The 24,916-nt window shown below is 35.4% G+C and overlaps 1 protein-coding gene and 1 long non-coding RNA gene across 2 annotated transcripts in view; one reads left to right on the top strand and one right to left on the bottom strand.

Annotated features, from left to right (window-relative positions):
• Positions 1-1,186: 1,186 nt before the first annotated feature.
• On the bottom strand, positions 1,187-22,861 carry LOC138127439 (uncharacterized). Its single transcript, XR_011158233.1, has 4 exons — positions 22,643-22,861; positions 21,801-22,014; positions 21,446-21,628; positions 1,187-2,603 (listed from the first exon to the last, which is right to left on the bottom strand). It is a non-coding gene; the product is annotated as an uncharacterized lncRNA (long non-coding RNA).
• LOC138127435 (myelin transcription factor 1) overlaps positions 2,699-24,916 on the top strand; it is a 282,760-nt gene continuing 260,542 nt past the window's right edge. The window contains exons 1-2 of the mRNA XM_069043515.1: positions 2,699-3,252; positions 9,533-9,647. Coding sequence (XP_068899616.1) covers positions 3,227-3,252; positions 9,533-9,647 — 141 coding nt within the window. The 5' untranslated portion in view covers positions 2,699-3,226. The remainder of the gene's footprint in view (positions 3,253-9,532; positions 9,648-24,916) is intronic.

Genomic DNA, 24,916 nt, shown 5'->3' with positions numbered 1-24,916 from the left:
AAAAAGTCAAAAAAGATGGTTATATTCGTGATTAAAACGAAAATTTTGAGAATTGAATAGTAGGCTGTGTTATTTGTTTAATTAACTTGTCATCGCATTTGAAGATTTGAGGTTTGTTCGAAAATTTGATATAAACAGAGTAAAGTAATCTACCTACCTAGCTTATCTGTTTATTTTCCAGATTATATGATTGACCTACCAACTTAGTTCATTGAATTGGCTTTCATTTATCAATAACTTATTTCACTTTTGACACTTTTGACATTTGTATTTTGGTACAGTTTTACCATAAACATTTCATGATTAACTTTCTTACCTTAGCGAGAAAGTTGAATTTTCTCACCTCAAATGAGGTATCCACAGCCTACATTTCTAACCGGTAGGGAGAAAAAATGATTTCAATCATTAAAACCCGTATAATACAACATTCAAATAATAAAGCTTCCAAGAAGAGTAAAAATTAACAAACAAAATCAATTATTTGCTATTTATAGTTTGTTTTTCGTTTTTGAACAATCAACCGGAATCCACTGTAGTTGATAATTACTCATGCTTCATTAGCAATTTTAACGAGATCACATGACAGTTATTTTGTTGCTATTTACGTTCGATCTTTGGGCTTGACCTCACATTATGGTCACTTTTTCTTGCTCAATTTGATCTACACTAAAACCTGCAGGTAAAGCAATATGCTAATTTAATTTTGACAGAACCAAATTACAATTGCAGAAATGCTTTCAAAATTGAAATTTTTGTTGCATTTCAAAATTCTTTGTTTTATTTGTGTGTTCTTCTGTGTATAATTATGATTTACTGAAAACTAATACACACATTTTAAGTAAGTAGATAATGTAGAAAACTGTTTAATTTGTGCTTAGTAGAAGAACACCAACATCCGTAACATCTAATTGATGGTTAAAACTTAACGAGCTTTCAAAAAGTTGTGGTAAGTGGTCTGTTGGTTGCTGTTTTCCGTTACCGTACGCGTAACTTCATCAACTGTCAAGCCATATCAATATCTGTCAAACGTCATTTATTCAGCGAACAAGCACGAGCCAGAATAACTTTTCTTTGCAAAATATGATTTTTTTATTATTTATTAAATGTGAGGTTATGTATCTGAGATTTTTTAGCAAACCTAGATGTGGCTAAATGAACAAAAACAGATATAAAGTAGGTATTTATTAAATTTAACCGTATAATTAATTCATAGAGATAATTACGGCAACAATTACATATTTCTAACCAACCATTAAATTTAATTAGTGTAATGCATGCAATCATGAAACGGTTAGGTATAAATGACCTATTTTTAGTACTATTACGATCATAAAATTTTGGACATCAAACTTCTGTCACATTAAAAAATTTACTCTAAATCATGCTTTATTGAAACTGTCACATGAAAGATGAAATTGTTGTCAATTTGACACCGGTTTAAAATATAATTTTTTTAATATACGAGTACTATTGGGTATTTGTTTTATATTTTTTATTAATTAAAACCTCGTTCTATTCCATTTGTCTGATTTTTACAACTTTTTGAATATTTTCTCGGTAAATCTGACATTCACATTTTCAAAATTGACACAATCAAAATTGAGGTTATTAATACATAAGGGTCGTTTTAGAACGTATGACAGCACGATGACATTAGTGTCCAAAATTTTTTGATCGCAATAGTACAAGACATCTTCTTTTAATTTACAGCAAATAGTCGCTGTAGCAAGGATACCTACAGTCGCGAGCAATAAATTTTGGTCGTCAAGGTCATTCTTTGACGCAATCGAAAATGCTCCATTGTAAAACAGTCGTAAATGTCATAACCTATCATCATGTTGTATGACATTAATTGTCATTTTGTTCTCATTTTTTTGACACTTTGTTGACATGGGCATAATCAGGAAGGGAAATTTTTTAAATTTGTGACAATCTAACCAAATTTTGAAATGACATTGACGACTAAAATTTATTGCCCGCGACAGTACATTCAAATTTAAAAAGCAAATTATAGAAATACTTACTTTATTAAAAATTGTATTACTAAAAATAATTACAAAATTGATGATTCTAATAAAAATAGATAACATAAAGCTGCTATACACTAATCGTTTCATTTTTTCATTTAGGATTAAAACGTCTTTGTACTTTTGAGCTAGTTCAGATACGCGGACTTTTGGCGTACCTTCTGATCTACTCTATTGACATTTCAACGGATTGTGCCGTCACAATAAGGCGGAGTCACATCTTAGTCAAACTTTTTCAAATGAAGCTTTCATTTTTTCAATAGATATCAACGATAAAAATATCATGGAACAATTTTCAGCGTGCCATCAAGAAAAACAAATAAAACTCAATAGTTTTTACTCTTAACTTAATTGCCATAAAAGTTTTGATATGTTGTTAAGATAAAAGCGAGATAAATTCAACACAACTGGATTTCTAAGTGTAAAAATGTTAATCGTTTATTTCTGATCGCTTTTAACTATGTAACGATTCAAAATCAGAACATGTGGTGCTTTAAACATGCCAACAGCAATTAAGTTAGGTTAGGTCCGTTCAACGTTCCGCTTTCCTTTATGATTCAACATGAAGGATCCCAGCTGAAAAAATAGACAAATAAGCAGCAGATTCGTGCCAAAAAATTGTTACCATGGAGATCACAATTAAAATCGTTTTGAGAGTGAGCCGAGAAAACAAACTTAAAGTACAATTTAAGTGGAAAACAAGTAATTTGTTTTGATTTGGATTTGGAAATACCCCTGTAACACTTGACCGTTTTGCAACAAAGCACGAGCATACCAGAACAGGTGTTGGTCCACCGCGGCTCTTCTTTTTTAACAGTGGATGCAACAGATGTCCCTCGACTGGCCAAGACCGCGTCGATGCTATTTTTACAAAGTTTTTGGAATGCGTAAATTGCAGATTAATCTGATGACGGGAGCATCCGCTCCTGAGCATAATTGAAAACGTTCTTAATTTAGTGTCCGGAATAAGAAGATATAAATAAGCGAAATCTATTTATTGAGTGCGCGGTGCGCATGCGCGAAAAGTTTTACTTCCTGACATTTCTCGAACGCTTTGTAAAGTGGCCGCCAACACAAAAAAAGTTGCAGATTGTCGGCCGAAATCCACCCCGGAGAGGGCAGTTCGAAAGTCCGGGGGGCACTCCACCGCTTTTCACTCCGGGTGCGAGTTCCGGCCGTCCGAAGGCCGGAGTGTCCGGATGCAGCGTCGAACAAACAGTGCACCGTAAGTATGAAGAATATTATAAGCAAGTCGGGGGATTATTGATTTTGCGGGGTGCTGCGCACTGACAATTTTATAACTGAAGTACTACCATATTGGATCATGCCCGTAAGAGTCCGGGCTCTAAAAGTTTTTTACACGCGTTTAACTACCCCTTCTCTCGGCGAACTTCTTGCGAAGTTTCGCAAAAGTCCGGCGGTTTTTCAGGAGAGTCCTTCGACCCCCGTCCGGCGCCCTTTCGGCCGCTCCGGCCCCGGAATCGCAGGTTAGTCCGAGTTTGAAACTTCCAAATTGCATGCGTGTTTATTCGCTGTGTTTACGAGTTAGGTTAGGTTATGTTTGTGACGTGTCGACGTGGGGAGCGTCGTGAGCGTCGCGGCGCCGCTCCTTCTCTCTCTCGTCTGCCGGAGGAAGCCGGACCGCCGGCCACAACTCGCGCTCCCGCTCCGGCGGGCCCGGACTCCAACTCCGCCAACTCTGCTGCGACTCCAACCGGAAGTCGGGCCGCTCCGGACACCTGTTAAAGCGCGCCCGACAGAGACGGACGATCGCTTTACGTGTCCGAAAGTTTGCCAAGTTTTTCGGGACGATTATAAAAATTATCAAAACGCTAAATCATTTGCGGGAATTGAAAGCAAACTGAATTACCTCATCCGAGAAGGTAAACACGAGCGGCGGAAAAAGTTTGCCGGAGCCAGGGAGACGGGGAAAGTTTCGAAGTTGCGAGCGAGGACTTTACTGAAAATAGGAGACTGAAATGCTGAAAGGTGTTTTCGAAGCGGATCGATAGTACAGTCGAATCAGGGGGAATATCGCGAATCTCGGATCAATTCGGATCTTGATAAAGTCGACAAACTTTCACCAAACGAGTCGACAAAAATGAACGCGTTGAGAATTACGCGACACGTGCAAATCAGGTCGCTGATTTATTCGTCGCGCATCAGATAATTGATTCGTGTTTATTCTGTGAATAAAATGATGTTGTTGTCCACCGCCGTCTGCTTTTTAATTTTTATCGCGATCAAATATGGAAAAGTAAAAACGACGAGGTTGCAAGCGCTAAATTTATGATCCCGACAAGTCTTACACCCCACGCTTGTACATACAGGGTGATTTTGAAAGTTGTGCAGATATTTTAATCACGCGCTACTGGCTTCATGTAGAACTCGGAAAAAATATTTAAAAAAGTCTATGTCAAAAAATAAAATGACATTTATTTTTTGAGCTACAATTTTTTTTAATTGCTTTTAGTTTTCTACGTTGTCCTACAACTTCGTAGGTAAAATTTCGGCACATCTTAAAAATACACATAGAATTTTTTAAATATTTTTTCCGAGTTCTATATGAAGCCAGTAGCTTGTGATTAAAATATCTGCACAACTTTCAAAATCACCCTGTACATTAGGCTGCACCAAGACCAGGATAATGATAAGATAGTTTTTGATTAGTTTGCAGTTTCACTAAAGCTTTACGGTCCAAATTAGGATAAATGAAAAATGGAAGAAGATTGAATTGAGAATACTTAAACGTGGGACAACCGAATCATGGGTTGAAACTTACCTAACTTTAAAGTCTTTGTTTGGTATGCGGAGGAGATCGCAAAACTGATACAGACTTTAGTCTACACAAATAAGTTTAGAAACAAACAGGTCTTCTAACTTTTCCTTTTCAAGAATAACACGTTATTGCAATTGCTAAGATCATTACTACACTTTACTGGTAGTTTCAAATTAATTAATATACAGGGCCATTCACGAGAGAGGTATTTCTGAATTTCTTTTTGCCGCAACCCATTTTACACATTGCAACAATATCTTGATTTCAAATTTTGAAAATAATTATAACTGAATCCACGACGGCTCTTAGTCCTGTCTCTTTGACGTTAAAGCAAAAAATCTTTGTCAATTCGAAAAAATTGTTTTTACAATAACGACGAAAAGACTGATATGATCCTCATTTATGGAGAGCGTGGAAGGAATTCTGTCACCGCTGCGGATGTTTCCAAGCCGATGGTAGACACTTCGAACACCTTTTACATTAACTTAATTTGTTAATTTATTTGTTGAATTTTGATTAAATACAGGTTATCTGTCAATCTGACATTTCTGACAAATCTATTCAACTTACTTTGATTTCTAATTTAAAAGAAATAACACATCTGATTTAGTAGTCACTGCCATTGTATTGTTGGTTGCGGCAAAATAAAAATTCAGAAGTACCCCTCTCGTGAATAACCCTGTACAAGTAAATACAGTATACACCACCCAAATTGCGTAAGTTAGTACAGTTTTTGGTTTTTCATTTCTGTTTCATAAACGCTTTTTTACAAAGTGGAAATCAAAATTCCTTTAGCGTTGAAAACCTAAGACCACTTTTAACTAACATTAAGCATTTATTTACACTTTCTAAACGCTGTGTGAATTTTTTCCGGAGTTTTTAGACAACATTTAGATTTATTAAGACAATTCTCATATGCAACCTGCAACAACAAAAATTGTAGAGATGTTGGATTTTCTCATGGACTATGAGTCATATCTCCGCATTCGTTTCCAAGGTCACACCTCATGAGGGAATCCAACACCTTCTACAACTTTACCCTGTCTGCTGCAGTTTTCGATACAAAAGGTTCAAAATAGTATAGTCTATTTTTTAATCAAAGAACCACAACACCGCAATTTACACCCAAAATAGAGCTGACAACAGTGTACACTTTTGAGCTAGGGTGAAAAATCTCATCATATAAAAATTGAGGTTATTAGAGATATTAGTAGCGCAGCAATTTAATAAAGTTAATAACAACTAACAACAACCAATTTGTCTTACTTTGCGAGACATTTTTAATAACACGTTCAAATTTTAGCTGCGAGTTTGCGTACTTTCAAGGACATTAAAAATGACAGGCGTTGGCAGAAATAGCCAATAGATATCATTAAATTCCCTAAATTTAGAAAAATTTTATATCTGCAAACCTAAATCAACAGGCCGTGGTTCTTTGATTAAAAAACAGACTTTAGTTGCAGAAGGCATCTATTCAAGCACGAATTTGAAATTCCGAAACGAGCTGCGTAGCGGCGAGTTGAGGAACAAATGAGTGCTTGAAGGACATTCTGGAACGAATCTTTTATACTATTTTTTCTATTTTGCCGCTTTATACCATTTTATAAATAAAAAAATAAAAATCTCATATATAGGGAATTTTGCGGTGGTTGGTGACATTTTTTATCTGGCTGTGAAAAAAATTAATTTAAAACGTCAGATTTTTTTTATTTTCGCATTTGATGTTTGAAAATGAATGCTGAAGAAAGTTTATCACTAACGCCGCCGCAAATTAGGCAAATTGCACAAAAGACGTTAGAAAATTTACTGCCAAAGAAGAAAATGAAAATGAAACGTTTTGTTCATTGTTATTTATTAATTTGCTTTGTTCTCTGCGAGATTTATTTTTTTGACGTCTGTCAGTTGACACTTCACGCTACCAACATCAATACAGTAAATTTTACTAGTCTATTCTAACACGTCAACGACCTATTAAAGCACTCAAATGACGTCATTTGGGTGCTAGAATAGACTTATTCTAAACGTAAAATAGAAAAACATGATTTTTCAAATTTTAACAGTTTTTTTATAAATATATTAAACGATTGCCTGAGTATCTACTTCGGTGCAAATGTATAATGGGGTCTGATGAACTGATTGGTACCAATCATAACGGGCCTTCAAATAAATTTATATTTAGAGCAACCTATGGAAATTCAATTGTTTACAACATTTTTCCAGCGGAATATGACAATATGAAATTGGGAAAAAGCTTACTATGCATACTATGCAACTCCGGAGAATAATTGGTTACCTACAAAAATTACTTTACACTGATAAAAGAATTAGAATGTCTCCTACGCCTAGTCTAAATATATATTTATTTGAAGGCGCGATATTTCTTTTTGTACTCTTGGAATTAATGCAAGAATTAAATAATTACACTTTTTGGATCTAAATCACTGTATTTGTAATTTTTCAGTATTGGAGAAAAATGCTGTCTTAGAAGTATTAATTTCTAATTTAATCCTAATAAAACTCTCGTACACTTCAGATATGGTAAAAACTAATTATGTAGTGTAGTTAATTAGTTTTTATTTAATAATAAGTATTTACTATGCTGTTTGAGTAAAATATAACCGTTCAAAAAATTTGTGATTAGGCTGCCTGGTGCTTGCTTTTGTTAACGTTAACGTACGACGTAGCTCTGGTGTCAAACCACACGTGCCAAACGTCATTTATGTAGCGAATAAACAGTGGTGTGAATTATTTCCTGCAGAAACAGTTCTTTTCGAAACTAATCAACGGGAGTGCCTCTTCATGGTTTTCACTTTAAATTAATTATTTGTTTTACAATCAAATGGTTATCAAAGTGAGGTTATGTATCTGAAGGCAATGTTAAAGTGCACCAAGTAAAAAAACGGTATGCGCTTGTGAAGGAGAAAGAACTACGTCATGCTTAACCACGGGTTTTTCTGAACACTCGATATATATGTATGTACTGTATTCCGTTTAAAAGTGGGGATTAGTCATGAAATTTATTTCCCTGCGAGAATTTGCAATTTTTCACGTTTGAAAAAGTGGTCTAATTTTGTTTTATTCGAATAGAAAACCTGTACCTATTAGAAATGTACGGTTGGTGGACAAAAAAAAACTGGGACACTCAAAATTTCTTACATTTGTATCAAGCTTTTACTTGTCAAAATAAAGTCAAAATAAAACTGACTTTTACAATCACTGTTGACAGTTATCTTGTCAGCTGTATTGCCGAATCTAACTGAATTCTAAAAATACCTAATTAGACAACGCCTGAGGGAGGGTATTACTATACGAGCAATTGCTAACAAGCATTAGCAAGAATACTGTTTTGCTCGCCAAACAAATGTTTCTAAGTGTCACACGTGGCATTTTTGTCTTATGTCATCATACGATAGTTTTAACCTATTTGTTAGCAAGCCTGAAATAAACGGTGCAAATTTGCCAAATTTGGATTTGAACAGTTGTTATTTTTGTCCTAGTTTTTTATATGGAATCTGGAATATGGAAAATTGGGACAATTCCATTTAACATGATATCTGTTCGGTGATTATCACTGGTTAACACAAACCGGGTTTGTAGTTTAAAAGTATAGTGGGCTGCCTAATAATCGAATTTCACCCGTTTTGTTGAAACTTTTGTTTATTTTTTTTCTTCTAGTCTAATTTGTTTTTCCAAAAACTGAGAGTGTCGCTCCATGAGATACATTCTTGTGAATCCAATGCACTTTTTAGATCGCCTCAAATTAAAAATTTGAGCAGAAATAACGGAAATTGGTGAGAAACGTTTATTAATTTTTTTAAAAAGAATGAAGCGATTTTTCAAAAAACTGAGGCAGCTCCCCCCTTCAGATACGTTAAAGTTTAACAAAAAAAATATTGTCACCGTAGCTTCAAACATAAACCCGTGGAAAAATAACGGAAACCCGTTTAGCGATCTTTACTATTGCTTGGCCAACCACTATGCAACAGCCTTAAGAGTTACTATTTATGTAAAACTGCAAAAACGTTTCATTTGGAAGGTAGTGACTTTTCTAAAAGTGGACTATACTTATTGATGGTAGCAGATATTGCAAGAACCATTTATGGACGATTATTTGTAAGATAAATTGTTAACGACTAATTTTTTTAATTTTTGAATTTTACTAAAATGTAAATCTTTGAGCGAATAAAATTACGTAAATACTCAAATCTTAAATTTGGCGTACATTTTGTAATTGAAAGTATTTCATTGGCAAAGATACAGAGCAATTATGGCTCTCTAATGGTCAAATCTGTACCACTTTCATTGATTTGAAATTTTCTAAACATGTTGATAATTATTGCTTCGCATGTGCTAAATTTTTGTTGAGGCTTTCACATTTTTCATTAAGAGTAGATGTACTAACCGCTTGAACCATGTAAAAAGAACAACTTTAAAAAAGTTAAAAAATAATTTTAATTATCAGTTTGCGTGAAGCGGCGACTTGGTGAAAAAAATTCAACTCCAATAATGTCTGAAATTAATAAACCGCCCTCAGAACGCTTCTTTTTGGCGGCGAGCACGTTTCCTCTGATCAGTATTCAGTTGTTTACTGCGATATCAAACTCCCATTGTTTATAAAAGTTTCCAAACTACTCCGAAAGTTTCGTAATAAGATATCGATTTTGTCCAACAGTGTACAAAGTTCTTGACGCAGACTTGAAGGCAGATATTTTACTGTTTCTTGCAGTGAAAATATGGCCGGCAGACAGAAGAGACAGAGCCACTCCATCGAGAATCTCCTCGAGATTCCGTCCACGTCCAGAACGGCCTCCAGGAGGACCCTCATCGGACCCCCGAAAAAGGTGAGTGACTCGTAGCACCCCATCCCATTCGTCCCCATTCTCGCTCTCCTCCATTTCTTCGTTTCAATTCCTCGCGACAAACATAGACATCGCTATTGGTGGAATCGCAGCTTCGGCCACCAGCGGCTAGGTGGCCCTAGGAGTTTCGGGTCGACGCCGCCTGCGATGCAATAATTCACGTTTTGATTCTTCTCTTCTGGGTTTTTTTAGGACGGATGATTTAATTACTGCCTCTAAATTAGGGCGAATATATCATATTTTTTCCCGGGGGTGTTTTTATCGGTTTTATGACGGATTGCCAGGATTAGTTTATTGCCGTTTGTGCACGAAGTTCGGGGTAGTTTTTACTTCAACCCTTTTGTCATGGCAACACTTGTATGGATGGGAAGGTTCTTGCGGGTGACCAAGGGAGAGACACGTTAAATGTGTTTCGATGCCGGGAAAAAATAGATAAGTGGGTTTTTGTCGGGAATTAGGGACTCGAATTTGAAGGTTTTTATTCCCAGAAAAATCAGACCGTAAATACATACCTACCAGATATATTTTATTGTTGTTAATCATTCATATCTGTTGGTTAATTAATAATCAAAATACAAGGGGAACAGAAGTTTTTCTATTACCCATAATGCACATGTTTTTTCACTCATTTGCGTTTATAAAATATGTGATTTCTGAATCGGTCCAGAAGCGTTAAAAATGTACCATAGTGGTTCATTTTTTCACGCATTCGCGTTAAAAAAAGTGCCGTAACGTGTCATTTTTTAATGCAATTATTATAAAATAAAATATAAAGTAGTGTGCTCTGTACGCCACTCTTTGACATTTGTTCCGATAAACTGTCAAATCTGCGTTTCGTGATAGTGGTCATTGTTAATTGAAGACAACGTGTTTTTTTATAATTATGATGGAGAGTGAGGAAGAAAACAGGATGAGCTGTACTTGAAATTAATCATGCCCAATACTGTACTTTTAACAAATTAACAAATAAATTATGATACAGATTTTGTCAAATTTATTTAAAATTACTGGTGCCAAAAAAAAATTGTATGCAAGTCGTGAGTAAAGCAACTATTTTTCACTCTTTCTTACTCGTGAAAAAGGTATTACTTTACTCACTTGTTACTTAAATAACTATAGTCTATTTTTTAATTAAAGAACCACAACACCGCAATTTACACTCAAAATAGAGCTGACAACATTGTACACTTTTGACATAGGGTGAAAAATCTCATCATCACATTTTTAAAAAATTTTCACTAATAATAACCTTTAATGAAAACAGATATAAAGGAAAATAATGTTATAAAAGGAAAAAATAATTTAGGTACCTCTTAACAAGATAATGCTCCTTGTCGTTGCCCTACATCTACGGTACGTGTTATCAATTCCTTCCTAACTAGTGGAATTAAATTCTCACAGAAAACACCATATTTTAGTCCACTGGATTTTTTATAGAAACATAAATTTGTATTTTTTTTTAATAAAATAAATATTATGTGTTTTATTCACTATTTAAGTTTTATTTACAAGAGTGTCACTGGATTAAGAATTAATTTAAACATTTGATTTATCTATGATTTTTTGCCTACAATTTCGATTTGTTTTTTACTCTTGAAATACATTTTTATTTTTAGTGCCCTTTATAATAGTCAGTCATATAATATCAGTGGCAAACATTTTTTTTTAATTGTCACAATCTTCTGAAAGATTTAATTCAGGATTCGCAATAAATTTTAAAATTTGTCTGGATTTATTGATCAATCTTTGTGAGGTAAACCATGAAAATCAATTTTGGTAGATTTCCAAACGTTTGTAAATGACAAGATTTGCGATTTTTAAAAGCCCAGCATAAACCGCCGCACCTGAAGTCAGGCGAAAGTGCAGGATTTCGCGGGGCATTTTTGCACGTCTTTCGCATTTAAACTATTATTGCTACCAGGGGGGCGTTGTTCATATTTTGTAAAAAATTTTATGCTCGACAATAAAGTTTTATACAACTTTACTTTATTTGCCGTAGTTTTCGATACGGAGGCGAATTATGGATGGTCCAAAAACCAAATTTTCAAAATTTTAATAATTTTCATAAATTGTTTAAACAATTTTCTGAGAATTTCCTTCAGTACAAATGTGGAATAGGGCCTAATGTACCGATTTATACCAGAAATATACGTTATGGAGTTGAGGTTTTAGTAGAGATGTGTATTTTAATTATTTTGATATTTGTTGAAATATTTATTGATAAATACATATAGTTTAAGTTAATCAGTATATTTACGATAAATATGTATTTATAAAAACATATGTTAGAAAGTCACAGTTTGATATATTTTTTTAAGATTATTTCCTTCATGTGTTTAGCAACCAATTGCGTGACAAATATTGACCAATCAAAACGAGAAAACAAAAAATAACCCGATAAAATTTCTCTAAAATGCACATGTGCAATAATCTGATAAAAAATTTCGGTAGGTAACTGATTTTTTTTTTTGAAATTATTTTGAATAAAAAGGATTGGAAATAATGCGTTTGGTTTCATTCTATTCAGGAAATAATCAGCCGTATACCCCTCGTGCAAAATTTTAATATCGGCAATTTTTTTGCTAATGAACTCAAACATCAATAAATTATTCGGTCAGAAGACCAATTACATATTATCAAATAAAAGCCCTCGACTTCGGCTCGTGCTCTTATTTGCTAATAATTGATCTTCTGACCTCATTTATGGATGTTTTCGTTCATTAGAAAAAAAATTTTCGATAAAAAATTTTGCACTTGGGATATAATATGTGATAAACATTCATAAATAAAAAATATATTTCATTTTTTTTACAAAAAAGTCCTGTAAGAGATTCTTGTGCAAAAAAAATTGTCAATTAAAATTTAAAAGGATACTGACGAGATGTTAAACCATTGATTATGTTACGTCAACTTTGTAAATTTCACAGAAATACATACTTTTAATTAATAATTTTGTATTTTGAAAAAATGACTGAATAATATGTTTTTTGAAAAAATAAAATTTGGAAATTATACCTGACTTAAGTACTTAAAGTACCTAAATTTAGGAAAAAAAAGTTAAAAGTGCTTTTGGAAGAAAGTAGAGAAGAGTACTATTTTTTAGTGTAGTATGTTTTATTATCCTTTTGTATATTTTGTCAAAAGTAATGGGTAAGTAGGATCATTTTCAAATATAAAATATGAACGAAAAATGCAATGACAGATATACCTTTCAAACTAATATAATACCTTCTTGGATTGTTGATTTAATTTTTAAATACCAAAACACAAAGAATGTTTTGTAAAATGTATTTTTGGTTGCATTTTTACCAGGTCAGGCTCGTCATCTTACGTGATTAACCCTGTATATGTACATATGTGTATATTTTTTACCTTCTTCATTGTTCTCTCTCTAAATCCACAGAAATGTCTTATTGTCTAATCTGAAGGTTTTAAAAGGGTCTTGGAATTTTTTTTTTCGGAAAATTTTGTAGCTGGCCTTCGCGCTCGACGACTTCCAAAAAATGAGATCAGGAGAAGCCTTCGCCGTCTCGTAAAGGGTTCCCTCTGTGCATACCTTTCGATGCCAATGATCACCGTTATTGAATCAGTGTAAAGTTTCGAGCAAGAGATGATAATAGAAGGAATGTAGGCGCTCGAGCGGAAGGCGAACTAAGCAAAGTGCCAGATTACAAATTCAAGATATTTATGATAGTCTCCGTGGCCTGGGTTCTTCACCTCTATTGTTTACATCCTGTTACGGACATCTTGAGATTTATACCTTGAAGTAAGCCATTTGGATCCCGTTCGTGATTAATGGACGTTGGACCCACTTATTATTGCTTTAATTCCAGTCAGCCGCGGGAATATAATTAACATCATTCGGATGAATTTTATGGATAATTTCCAGATTATTCCCGACTGAGAAAGGGAAAATTCAGTCACTCTCAGACGGAGGTCCCACTCAAAATATGACAGGCTAGTTAGCTCGCAGACGAATTAATCAAATAAAAAATTGAAACGTTCTTTTAGTGAACAGTCTCAGGATATCTGACTCTTCGCGACGACGTTCAAACCAACATCATTTCAATTTTATTTAATCTATTTGGGTTAACGGAGTACAAACATAAAAGAAAGAGATTTTCTTGGTAAAACTTGAAATAAACATTTCTTTTAGGCACTCTTAATGAAAACGGTAATTTTACGTACTCACAAGCGGACGAAAAGTAACTCTTTTTCGGACGCGCTTTTTCGGACGCTGACATCTGTTGGTCTGTAAATAAGTAATTGTATTGCAAATATTTAGTAAATTGCTCGTTTTGTTGGCAAGCTGATAAAAATTAAAAAACACTATAAAGAAAATTGTTAATATTTATTGATAAATATATCTATTTACAAAATAAACTTGCAATTTTTTTAATGATGTTTTTAGCTTTGTAGTTCGTGAGGTCGCCTAAAAAATTTAATGTACACCTCTGCCAAAAAGTGCCTTTTGTCGTCGCCTGTTTAAAGCCTCGGCTGCGCCTCGGCCAGAAGACTCAAACTCGGACGAAAAAGATGCACTTTTTGGCCTTGATACACAAATAACTGTTTGTAATGTCTTGTTATTTTTTTAAATCTTCTATCAATTTTTAACACCTGATTAGTAGGTTCTATCTGAAAAATGTTTCTACCGCTGTACGATTACTATATCGTAGTGGTGTATTTATTTTCGGTGAAAAGTTTTCCTCCTTATTTATTGAAAGTGATTTTGCGGAAGCCAACTGCATTAATTTTCCTGTTATAGAGAGTGGAGATAATTATGATAATTTGTAACGGATGCAGAATACAAAAAGTCCTCGAGCAAAGGTCACACACGTAAAAACGTCTCTTTAAACCTGGTATGTTTGCGATGTGGGCTCTAATCTCGTGTCTCTGAAATCCTGATCCCGGTATAGTGCAAAGTAAATTTAATTAAAATAACGTTAGTGATTCCGCGAAAATGTCGTCGTAGATCAAAGAAAAATCCGGAACGAAGCGGCGAGTACACGTATTAAGTAAAAGAGAGCGTCCCGGTTTAATATCAACTTGATCCCCTGTGAAGGCTTAAAGGCGAAACCAGAGAAAAACATAAAGTCGAGGGCCTCACACGTTTTAACCTTATTAACTGTACACACATCTGAAGAACAAAAAGGGAATCAAATCTCTCTCAGAGGCAAAAACAAATCCCTGAATTTAATTAATGACGTTTTGAGGAGGAATGCTTTGTGTCCGAGTGGCCGCTGCTTTCTGCCTTTGAGGGCGTTTGTCTAAGCAATCAATTCAATTACACCGAAGAATGATTGTGAAGCGATTCGTTTGACATGGACTCACATACCTCGGACTCGGCTCTTTCGCCCGGAATTCCACCCGGAGCGCTGCATATTTCGGCCGAAAGGCTTATGTGAGTGCGTGGACGGGGCAAGACCGCCGCCAAGAAAAGCAAACAGCCCCCGATGCTGCCGTTCCCACGCTTTAATCGCGTGACATCATTGCTCCGTTCGAAATCGGAGGATGGACTCCACGGCTGATTATAGTCCCGTGAAAAATAAAAATTCTGCCACTTTGTCAATATTACAGTGTTTCGCCGCCGCTTAACGAATCACCAAATTATATACTATTTATATCGGGGGTTTCCGCCACTCGAATTATCCGGAGCCGCCCACCGCATCATACCGCTTCATTTGCTCCTTGTCCGATCGGAGAAAAATACGAACCCGACACAAAATACCATTAATGATGCACGATTCGAAAACGTGCTTTATTTTCTTATTTTACACACTTTTCGATTATTTATTCAAAGTTTTGTTGCGCTGTTGTTTTCTATTTGGTGAGGATCGTATCAAGGATCCACCTCTCGACATTTGTTGGCTCTCCCGGAATTAATTTTTCATATTACATATTTATGTTTTCGTTGAAAAGTGGAAAACATGTCTCGTTTTCTCTTTAGACGTTGGAAGTTGACGATGATCGATTAAAAATTTACACTGCGGCGCAATTATTTCTGTGTTCGTGTTCACGTTTGGCCACGTTATTTTAGTTAAAAGTACAAACAATATCGGATGAATTTTCCATAGAGTTCGGTGTTGGCTGTTAAATACATGAAACTACGATTTTAAACAAGATAGAATGGAAAAAGTGACAACAAATAGTTGCTATGGTATCTATTGATACTTACTTGAAATACATACATAAATACTCCAGCAAGATGATTTCAAGTAGTGCAAAAGAAATACATTTTAAAGTGTATGCAAAAGTCTAAAATTACAAAAAAATTAAAGAACATTTTTCAGTATCTAGTAATAAAATGTGAAACAATATTTTTATCGAAAACTTTTACCTTTGACAATTTTACGAGTTGAATTTGGGCATTTTTATTCTGGTTAGGCCCGAGAGCTTTAGCTCGAGGGTTTAACCTTTGAATAAAAATGCCCAAATATCAACGAATAAAATTGTCTAAAGCAAAAATGTTTAAGTGAAAATTGAGAAATTGATCAGATGTAAAAAATTAGGTCGTGTTATTTTTGGCAAGATTAATTCCAGAATACAAACTTTAACGTTAATTATAATTATTTATTTATAATATGTACTATTGCGGGCAAAAAAAGTGGGACATCAACGTCATTGTCTTGACTTTTAATGTGAAATAACCCTTACCTGATTCTAACCCTACTTTGAATTGATTGACGTTGTCATTAAGTATTGTAGGTTGTAGGGAATGATTGTAAGTAAGCACGTAGTGAATATTTATTTAATGCAAAGTTCCAATCAAACTCTACCTTTATCAAAAGAAGAAGGCATTTCGAAAAGGAAAATAGGAGTATAAAATAAATTTTTAAACTGTCAGCTGGAATAGTGTCAAAAAAATGACAATAAAGCTTGAACTACATCGAATTTTTCAAAACTGACAGAAATTTGATGTCCCACTTTTTTTGCCCGCAATAGTACAGTTATTAGGAGGAGTAGTAGGAGTAGTAGGACGTTTTTATCGCGATAAACATTTTTGAGCAAGCGTTCTGATTGGCTGAATACGTAGGTGAGAATTAATTATGTAAATTTTTTTACTTAGGTTGTTGTCCAATGCAAAAAGAATAATGAAAGATTCTTTTTGAAAAAAATCATTTACTTTTTTCATTGAATTGAAGAGTAAACATTTTTCAAGGAATTAATTAAAAATAAGCAAGTGTTATCATAGCAACTAATTTTTTAAATTTCATAACTGTTTAACTTAATTTATTTTTGATTTTTCGAAAAAAAAATGCTAGAAGCACATTTTCTGCAAAACTTCCTTCAGTTTGCGCACCATTACACAAATTCATATAACTCTTTTTCTTTCTTGATTTTGATGGAATTTGTTTTGTACTTGCTTTGTCGGCAGCCACGTGAATGTCATCCAATATCATTTTAGATATTTTCTCTTCTCACAACAACACAATGAAATCAATATTTCAAGAGCAGAGAGGTTTAAACTTTTTGTCTTATTTTCAAATATGTTACATACCACAGAATAACCCCTCATATGATTATTGCCCTCGGCTAAACTTTACGTTCCGAATTAAATAATTAGAAATTAAATAAATAATTCGAAATAAGAATTAGAAAAATAAATTACTATGAAATTGAAAGTACGTGGACACCAAAGACGCTTGTCATTGGTTGAAGGTTAACTGGGCAGCTATCTGATTAGACTAAATTTTTGAAAAGAAAACACAGAAACAATAATGCATTTTCATATTCATAAATTAATTTTCTCTGAATGTTTTTCTTGAGAAACGATCCATTAAAATATTAACCAAATGGTATTGACTGGTAATAAATAATTTGTGTCAAAACATCATAAGGTGAATGCTGAAAAATTAAAAGAAAAGAAATGTACAGACATTTTTAAAATTTGATTTATGCGAACATTTTTTGGTAGCAGCTCTCTAAATCTTACAAATAGAAAATATTAATTAATAATGGAGTTTATTTTCTTATAAAAAAATCATTTAAGCATGTATAATGTTTGATATGTGTTTTTTTTCTCCTATTGCATAATATTGTAATTATTATTAAAGTGTTTTTCATTGGATAACAGGATTCATTACCCACGGCCCGTCAAATAATAATTTCAAAACTCACTGCAAATATCATATCAACTAGATTATGAAGTCCAATCGCAAATGCTATCAAGTATACAAAGTAATGATTTTAAAACGTCAGTTTCAGTTTGTCTAATGATGCAACTTATTTATCAATTTCTCTTCATAGCCGTAGAAAAAATATAGTATTTTATTCGCGGATAATGCTTATTACTTGCTCGGATGAATTACGCCACTCTCCTGGGGCTCGTGACACAAAATCATCCTCACGAGTAAAAGCCATCATTATCCGCTCATAGAATAATATACTATAACAGTTTTAGTGAAAGATTGTAAAACGAAATTTTTATGAACCGTTTAAGAGATTTTTTGAGAAAGTTTTTCTTTTCTCCATTAGTTAATCAAGAGTTTTCATAAAACAAATTTAGTTTTAATAGGAAAATTATCAAAAGTTATGGTTTTGTAATTTGTTCCGCAATAAAGCTACATATTTACTCGCATTCTCGAATGTAATTTATACTGGACACTGGAGAATATTCCATAAATGATTTTGATCTTTTGAAAGGCGTTTGTAAAAAATATAAAATTTATTACTGTAAGCCTCTGCATTAAGAATATGCGGAAAATCTACCAATAGAAAAATTTTATGATGGATAATGACTCAAGTATTAACAGTAATATAATGTATCGAAAAGTGCTTTATATGTATTTGTGGGCTTTTATGAGGTTTTAATGGAGTTTTTTTCTCAGCGTTTCCATAAACAACGCTAAAAGCCAACTGTGTACCTATTAGTATTTTTGAATTGAAATTTTTTTTCTTATCTCCTTGAATATAAACAACTGGAATAAAAAAATAAGGCCATCGGTAGTAAAACATCTTAGTTTGAAAGAAAACTTTAAGGCACAATTTTTTTTCTATTTTATATTTTTCAAAATCTTGTTTTCCATAAAGCAAACAGTTCTCTCAAATGTTCTCACGTTCATTTCAATCGTCATTTAACTTTGATTAATTCCCACGTACATCAAACGTGCGTGTTCAGCCAATCAGAGCGCTTGCTTTCATCCAATCAAAAATGTTTATCGCGATAAAAACGTCCTACAACTCTGTCATCTGTCAAAAGTGATTAAAATTGCATGCTACTCCTGTCAGATTCTCATATTGTTTTTAATAATTGTGTTTTTAATAACTGTATTATAAATAAATAATTACCTAACGTTAAAGTTTGTATTCTGGAATTAATCTTGCCAAAAATAACGCGTCCAAATTTTTAATATCTGATAAATTTCCCAATTTTCACTTAAATATTTTTGCTTTAGACAATTTTACTCTACTACTAGCTAAAGCTCTCGCGCCTAACCAGAATAAAAATGCCCAAATTCAACTCGTGAAATTGTCAATGCAAAAAGTTTTCGTAAATTTGAAAAATTTATCCGATAAAAAAATTAGGTCTTGTTACTTTATCTTCGATAAAACAAATTTAACTTGCAACAAAATTAAGCTAATTACAGTTAACTAGATCCAATATTCAATGTTTAATGTTTTTTTTGTTGAATCATTAAAACACTGAAAAATCAGATTTAGTTAAGTTTAGAAGCTAAAGTGTAGATAATAAAAAATTAATTATTGATATTCAGATAAATTAAATTATATTTAGTTTGAGAGACTGTCAGAATTCTAGCTAATGCTAATAATCCTTTAGAGTATTGAATGTAAAATTTTCAAATTTAAATAATGCTCGAAAGTGATATTTCACGAATTGCTTCTGGAAATAAAGCTTTTGTACCTTTTAACCTTTTTAATCTAACTGTATCGATTCGTGAATTAACCCCGGATGAATAAACATAAATTTGCCGTTGTGACAATCATTCCGTGCCCCCTTTATTGAAAAATCCAGCCATCAGAGTATTAAAATTCACGTAAGAGTCGCGATTCCTTCGAGACGTCCTTAAAGGAGCTCCACCTCGTTCGAACCCTCCGAATTTATGGGTCTCGTGCAACTCCACCGAAAAAAAACCTCGTCACAAACATTATCCAAATGCGACCGTATTCCATCTAATTACTCTCGACAAATGTTTAATTAATTCGAGGAGAAACACGCGACACGTGCCATTAATAAAATCGTCTTGAAAATCCTTCGGTAATTTAGTGATGGTGTGTAGTGCGCTTAGGTCGGAAAACACGATCTTTTTGGCTAATTCGGGCCGTGAACGACGGCAGTTTCGGTAAATCCTTCGGTAAATGACGTCTCGCGTTAAATCCTCAGGAATGTAGTCCAGGACTATTAAGTGCAACCGACGTGGGGGAACATTTGTACATCCAGGTTGGGACCTCTCCAGTGTGAATTGCTAGCTAATTCCTGCTGACTTATTATCTTGGCCCGTCTCTCCGCTCCTGGCACCAAGCAGCACTCGTGTCTTCAGTGAACCTTGCATTTTATACCGCCCTCCAGCGATGCTAACTAACCCTTACTTTACTGCTTGCGTCCCTGCTGCTGCTCCTCCACGCCACGGTGGCCACTCTAATGAACAAGCCACCGGAAACACTATGAGGTAGCCGTGACGGGAATTAAATTATTAAATATTTACCCCGTTAAAAACTACTTAATTAACGGGCTTTTGTTCCGGGAAAATTGCCTTTTAATATTCATTTTATTATAGAATAGACGCGGAAAGCGTTCTCGGAACAAAACGACAACAAAAATACGATTCGGACCAGTTTGACGGCCATCTTGGCGTCCATTTTTCAATTTTCAGAGCTACCAACTAAACCATCTACTTAATATTTGCAAAATTCTTTGGTAAAAACGGTTTTTTTTACCCAATGTAATGTAGAGTAGCTGATTTTTAACTGTTTGGAAGTATTACAAGACGAACCTCCTTGAGAAAATAAAAGGCATTTTGGTTTAAAACTGGTAGATTTCGTGCTAACTTACTAAACAGACCAACAGAGTGCGCCACGGTCAGCGTCCGAAAAGGTGCGTCCGAAAAAGTGCGTCCCAAAAAGTGCGTTCGAAAAAGTGCGTCCGAAAAAGAGTTACTTTTCGTCCGCTTGTGAGTACGTAAAATTACCGTTTTCATTAGGTGAGAATGTATGAATCGAGTCAAGCCCTTATCGGGCGCACCTGTGAAGCCACAATGCCGATATTTTTGTGCGTTCCGGTCCGGTTTCGAGTGTACGTTATTAAATCCGGTGGCCTGGCCTGAATTATTACTTTCCATTGAAAGCGCCGGTCTCCTTAGAGATGTACAAAACGCGTCCACGTACGAACGGTCGAGGGGTCCTTCAGCCCTTGCAGACGTCCAGCCGGAGCCGCATATGCTTTCGTTTGCTTCGCATTTAATCACTCCGGAGTCCGGCGAGTGCCCGGAAGTCAAGTAGCCATTGTCGGAGCGGCACAAAGCCGCTATTTGTCACCAAAGCCACGACCGTTCGATGAAGAGGGATGACGGATGAGGTTTCGGCACCCGCTCAACCCTTCTTTGTACCGCCCCCAACTCCGCCACCCCCTCAGATTCAAAATTCCGGACGGTTATGTGATCAACGCGGAGTTTTTCATTATCGTCCCGATAAAAAGGGGTGCGATTATTTAAGGGCGATAGGGAGGCAAGTCAGGTGTGCGGAGGCAATTGGAATGTCACCTGCTGAGACGCACGGCATTGTTATAACTTCGGGGCGATGGCCGAAATGGCCCTATATATTACCTTTGTTTCTCCATAAATCCGGAAAATGATCGCATTCTTACCAACTGCAAAGTGAAACTTCCAGGCAATTTGCGGGGATGTTTTCATTGGGAGGTCTCGAGGGGGTGCGGGAATACGTGAGACTGGGACACCAATTATTTTCAAAAAGGATTCCCTATTATTTGTCCACGTCGATTCCCACATCTGCAAAAAATTTACCCAAAAATGTTGACTAATTTATTATCTAATAAAAAAGTAGCAGATTGAAAATGAATAGAATTTAGAAATAGAGAAAAAAATTTTAAATTAAAAAAGTTGAATTATGACAAAATGTTTATAAAAATGTATAAATAATAAATAAAGATTTTTTACATACTTAATTATTGTTTTCTCCTTGTAATCATTCAATAATAAATATTCTTTCATTAATAAAATTTGTGCCGCGGCCCAACTACCATAAAAGCACTGTTATTCGATCCGTGAAGTTAAGCAACGTCGAGTGCGGTCAATGTTTGGATGGGTGGCCGTCGGAAAAATCGCGTTTAGTAACTTCAATGCTTCTTCATAGCTTTACTATGTGATGCCAGTCTCTAAAATGAAAATGAAAATTTATTTATGATATTTACAATTTTTTAACACTAGTAAGTCATGCTAAATTGGCTTATTTCGCGGCGCGCTTTTGAACTTCTTTCACACCTAAACTATACTAGCTTCAAAATGGCCGTCCTTGACCCTTTGTAGCAAATTTTGTACCTCCTGGCTTGGAATTAAACTCCACAAATTTACTCGCTTTCTTGGGATTTCCGAAGAAGTTGACGTCCCCACACGTTGTTCTTATTTTGGACGATTTCAACACAACCTCCAGAGATTTCTTGGAATATTCTGGAAATGTCTGAGCAGCTTCCGGCCTAATTAATGCTTCGCCAATTTTAAAGAACGAACCCATTGATTTCCTAGTCCCCAATCTCAGCTCGAGTGAAACTTTTAATCTGACGTGCAACTTACAAACCTCCTCGGTGCGGTTAAACAAAAACAAAAGTAAAGTATGCCGCTTCCTCTGAATATAGATGCCCTACATTATTAAGATATTGATGGCCCCGCGAATATCTATACATAATTAAATATGCGCGCGGAATAAGCAAAGAGTGTGTTCAGCGCGGTAAAAGGAATTTCAGCGCCTTCGCCGCAGATTTCTTAATTAGACCACTGGATGCTTACTGAACTTTCCAAGTCTAAAACGGTGATTAGGTTGCCTTCAGATTAAGCGTAAGATTAATGAAAAATTGTTTGAATATTGATAAGAGTGCGACGGTTGAATCTCAATCCGAACACACATCCCGAAGATTTCCTTCCACTAATTGCTTCCCGCTTTGGCTTCTCCTAAATTTAATCCCTTCTACCCAACGTTTTTACTAAACAGTACCAACACTCGCACCACCATACCATATTTCAGAAATATTAATAACGAGGTAGGCAACCAAACATACTATTCAGCAGAATGACCTTCAGTACAAAACGAACCTGCGCAAGAAAGTACTGTTTTCTCAATTTGGTTGTAGGTCGTAAAATTTTATGGAACTTCAACTTAAAGATCTTGCGGAGCAAATGGCAGGCGCCGTTTCCCAACCTTTTCAAACCCAACCATTTGTGTCGCTCATAATATGCAATAAAATTTTACGACGTACAACGAAATTGAGAAAACAGTACATGGGATTTTTAGCTAGGACCGGATTGTTTATTTATGCATTATATAAAGCTGTAATAAACTTTGGATCGTTTCTCGTGGAGATATTGTTGAATGGTTCTACGTCGGAGGCGACAATTTCTGATAATTTCTGTCGGCGGCGTGGACAGCGAGAGCCCTCGTTCGCTCTCGCCGTCAAGTCGTTTTAATTTTCAAAGATGTCGAGGTGGCATAAAAGAGAGAATGTCTGTTTGGAGCTGATAAATACACAATACCTCGGGTTAAAACGTTTAATTATTGGAAGTAATGGAAGTCGTCTAGCTGCATTCAATGAATCAGTCTGACTTGTTCAGTTATTTCGTCCAATTATTTTTAAACGTTCCATCCGAAGCTTCAGAATTAACCCGGCGATAAAATCGCCTCCTTCGTCGCCGCCTCCGCGGAAAAAAGCCCCATTCGCCCAAATAAATTATCTTCGGCAAATTATGTGGCCGATGATTTATCGGGAGCACTCGGCAAAGTTTCTCTCATAGATCCGGCCAATAAATATTTATTGTGGACCTGTGGAAAGTAAATAAATGAAGAAAGGATTTTTTGGGGCGTTGTCTGGCCGTGTCGGAGTCACTTAGAGGGGGCATAATAAGATGTTTTGATCGTTCGGTAAGCGGATGGCATTGTTTTTGCCCCATTTGTCGTGATGTCTGGCTGCGTCTTTATGGAGTGATTATTAACGCAATCTTATTCATGACTGAGCCCTAAATGAATTTGCTACCAGCAATACATTACGCTGTTATTTCCATGTCATTTGAATGCGGAATGGGGCGCCGGGTGAAAAAATACACCACGTGGCTTCGATTAATTGGTGCTGGAGTTAATTGAGACGAGCGGGGATGAATTAGCCATTCATAAAAGCTGTGCTTTTAAATGTTACCAGATGTTTATTCGTTCTGTTATTTCAAACCAACTGGAATTATTCGATAATTTTTTAACTGACAACGTAGTTAAATTAGTTTCACCGTCTCGCGTCACGCGTCATGTCACACGCTCCGAGGTGAAGGGCTCAAAGAGAGTTCAACAAAATATGGAACTACAATCGACGGAGTATCTATTTCGTATTTTAGCTATCACAAGCCCGTTGTTCCTGATTCCTCGAAGACAGTGAGAAGAAGAACTTAGAAGAGAAGTAATTGTGGTTTAGCTTTTGTTCAATGAAAACTGTAGTTTTGGCGTAAATGTGTAAATGTGAAGAAATTTCTTAGTTTCTGTCCGGCCTGGAGCCCTCCACAATCGTGCCACACTCCTTCGTCCGGTTATTAGCTCCGCCATTTGCATTTTAAAGAAACCACTTACCAACTCTATGAATACTAACAGAAAAAACCGCACGTTCCTCGCAATTTAATAAGGACCACTTTGCGATTCTAAACAAGAGCCCCGTGAATAAGTCATTCGGCAGTGTTCTTATGAGGAAGTTGTTAATGCCTGTTGCGGCCCGAAGGGTTGAGAATAGAAGGGGGCGCACATCCCGAATGTATTTATGCAGTATGTCGGGGCACGTCTTGCGCGGCCTCCGCAGCCGCCGCAAACCGCCGTCTTAGCGAGTTAAGACGGCGGCCAAAGGAGCTGCGGTCGGAATTGTGATCAGGTAACGTCTTCTCTTAAGTAAAACTCTCCCTTTGAACAAGTTGCCGCGCGGCCGACGTCTTAACCAAGTTTGTGTATTTCAGCGGTCCCTGATTTCTTATACGTGGACACCGCCAACGCATGCCGAGAATATGAGACGGCTTGCGGTTAAGCCGATAATATCCTGG

Source organism: Tenebrio molitor, chromosome 3, assembly GCF_963966145.1.
Source record: "Tenebrio molitor chromosome 3, icTenMoli1.1, whole genome shotgun sequence".
Lineage (NCBI taxonomy): Eukaryota > Metazoa > Arthropoda > Insecta > Coleoptera > Tenebrionidae > Tenebrio > Tenebrio molitor.
Note: the sequence above shows the minus strand (reverse complement) of the source record. Positions and strands in the feature narration are given on the sequence as shown.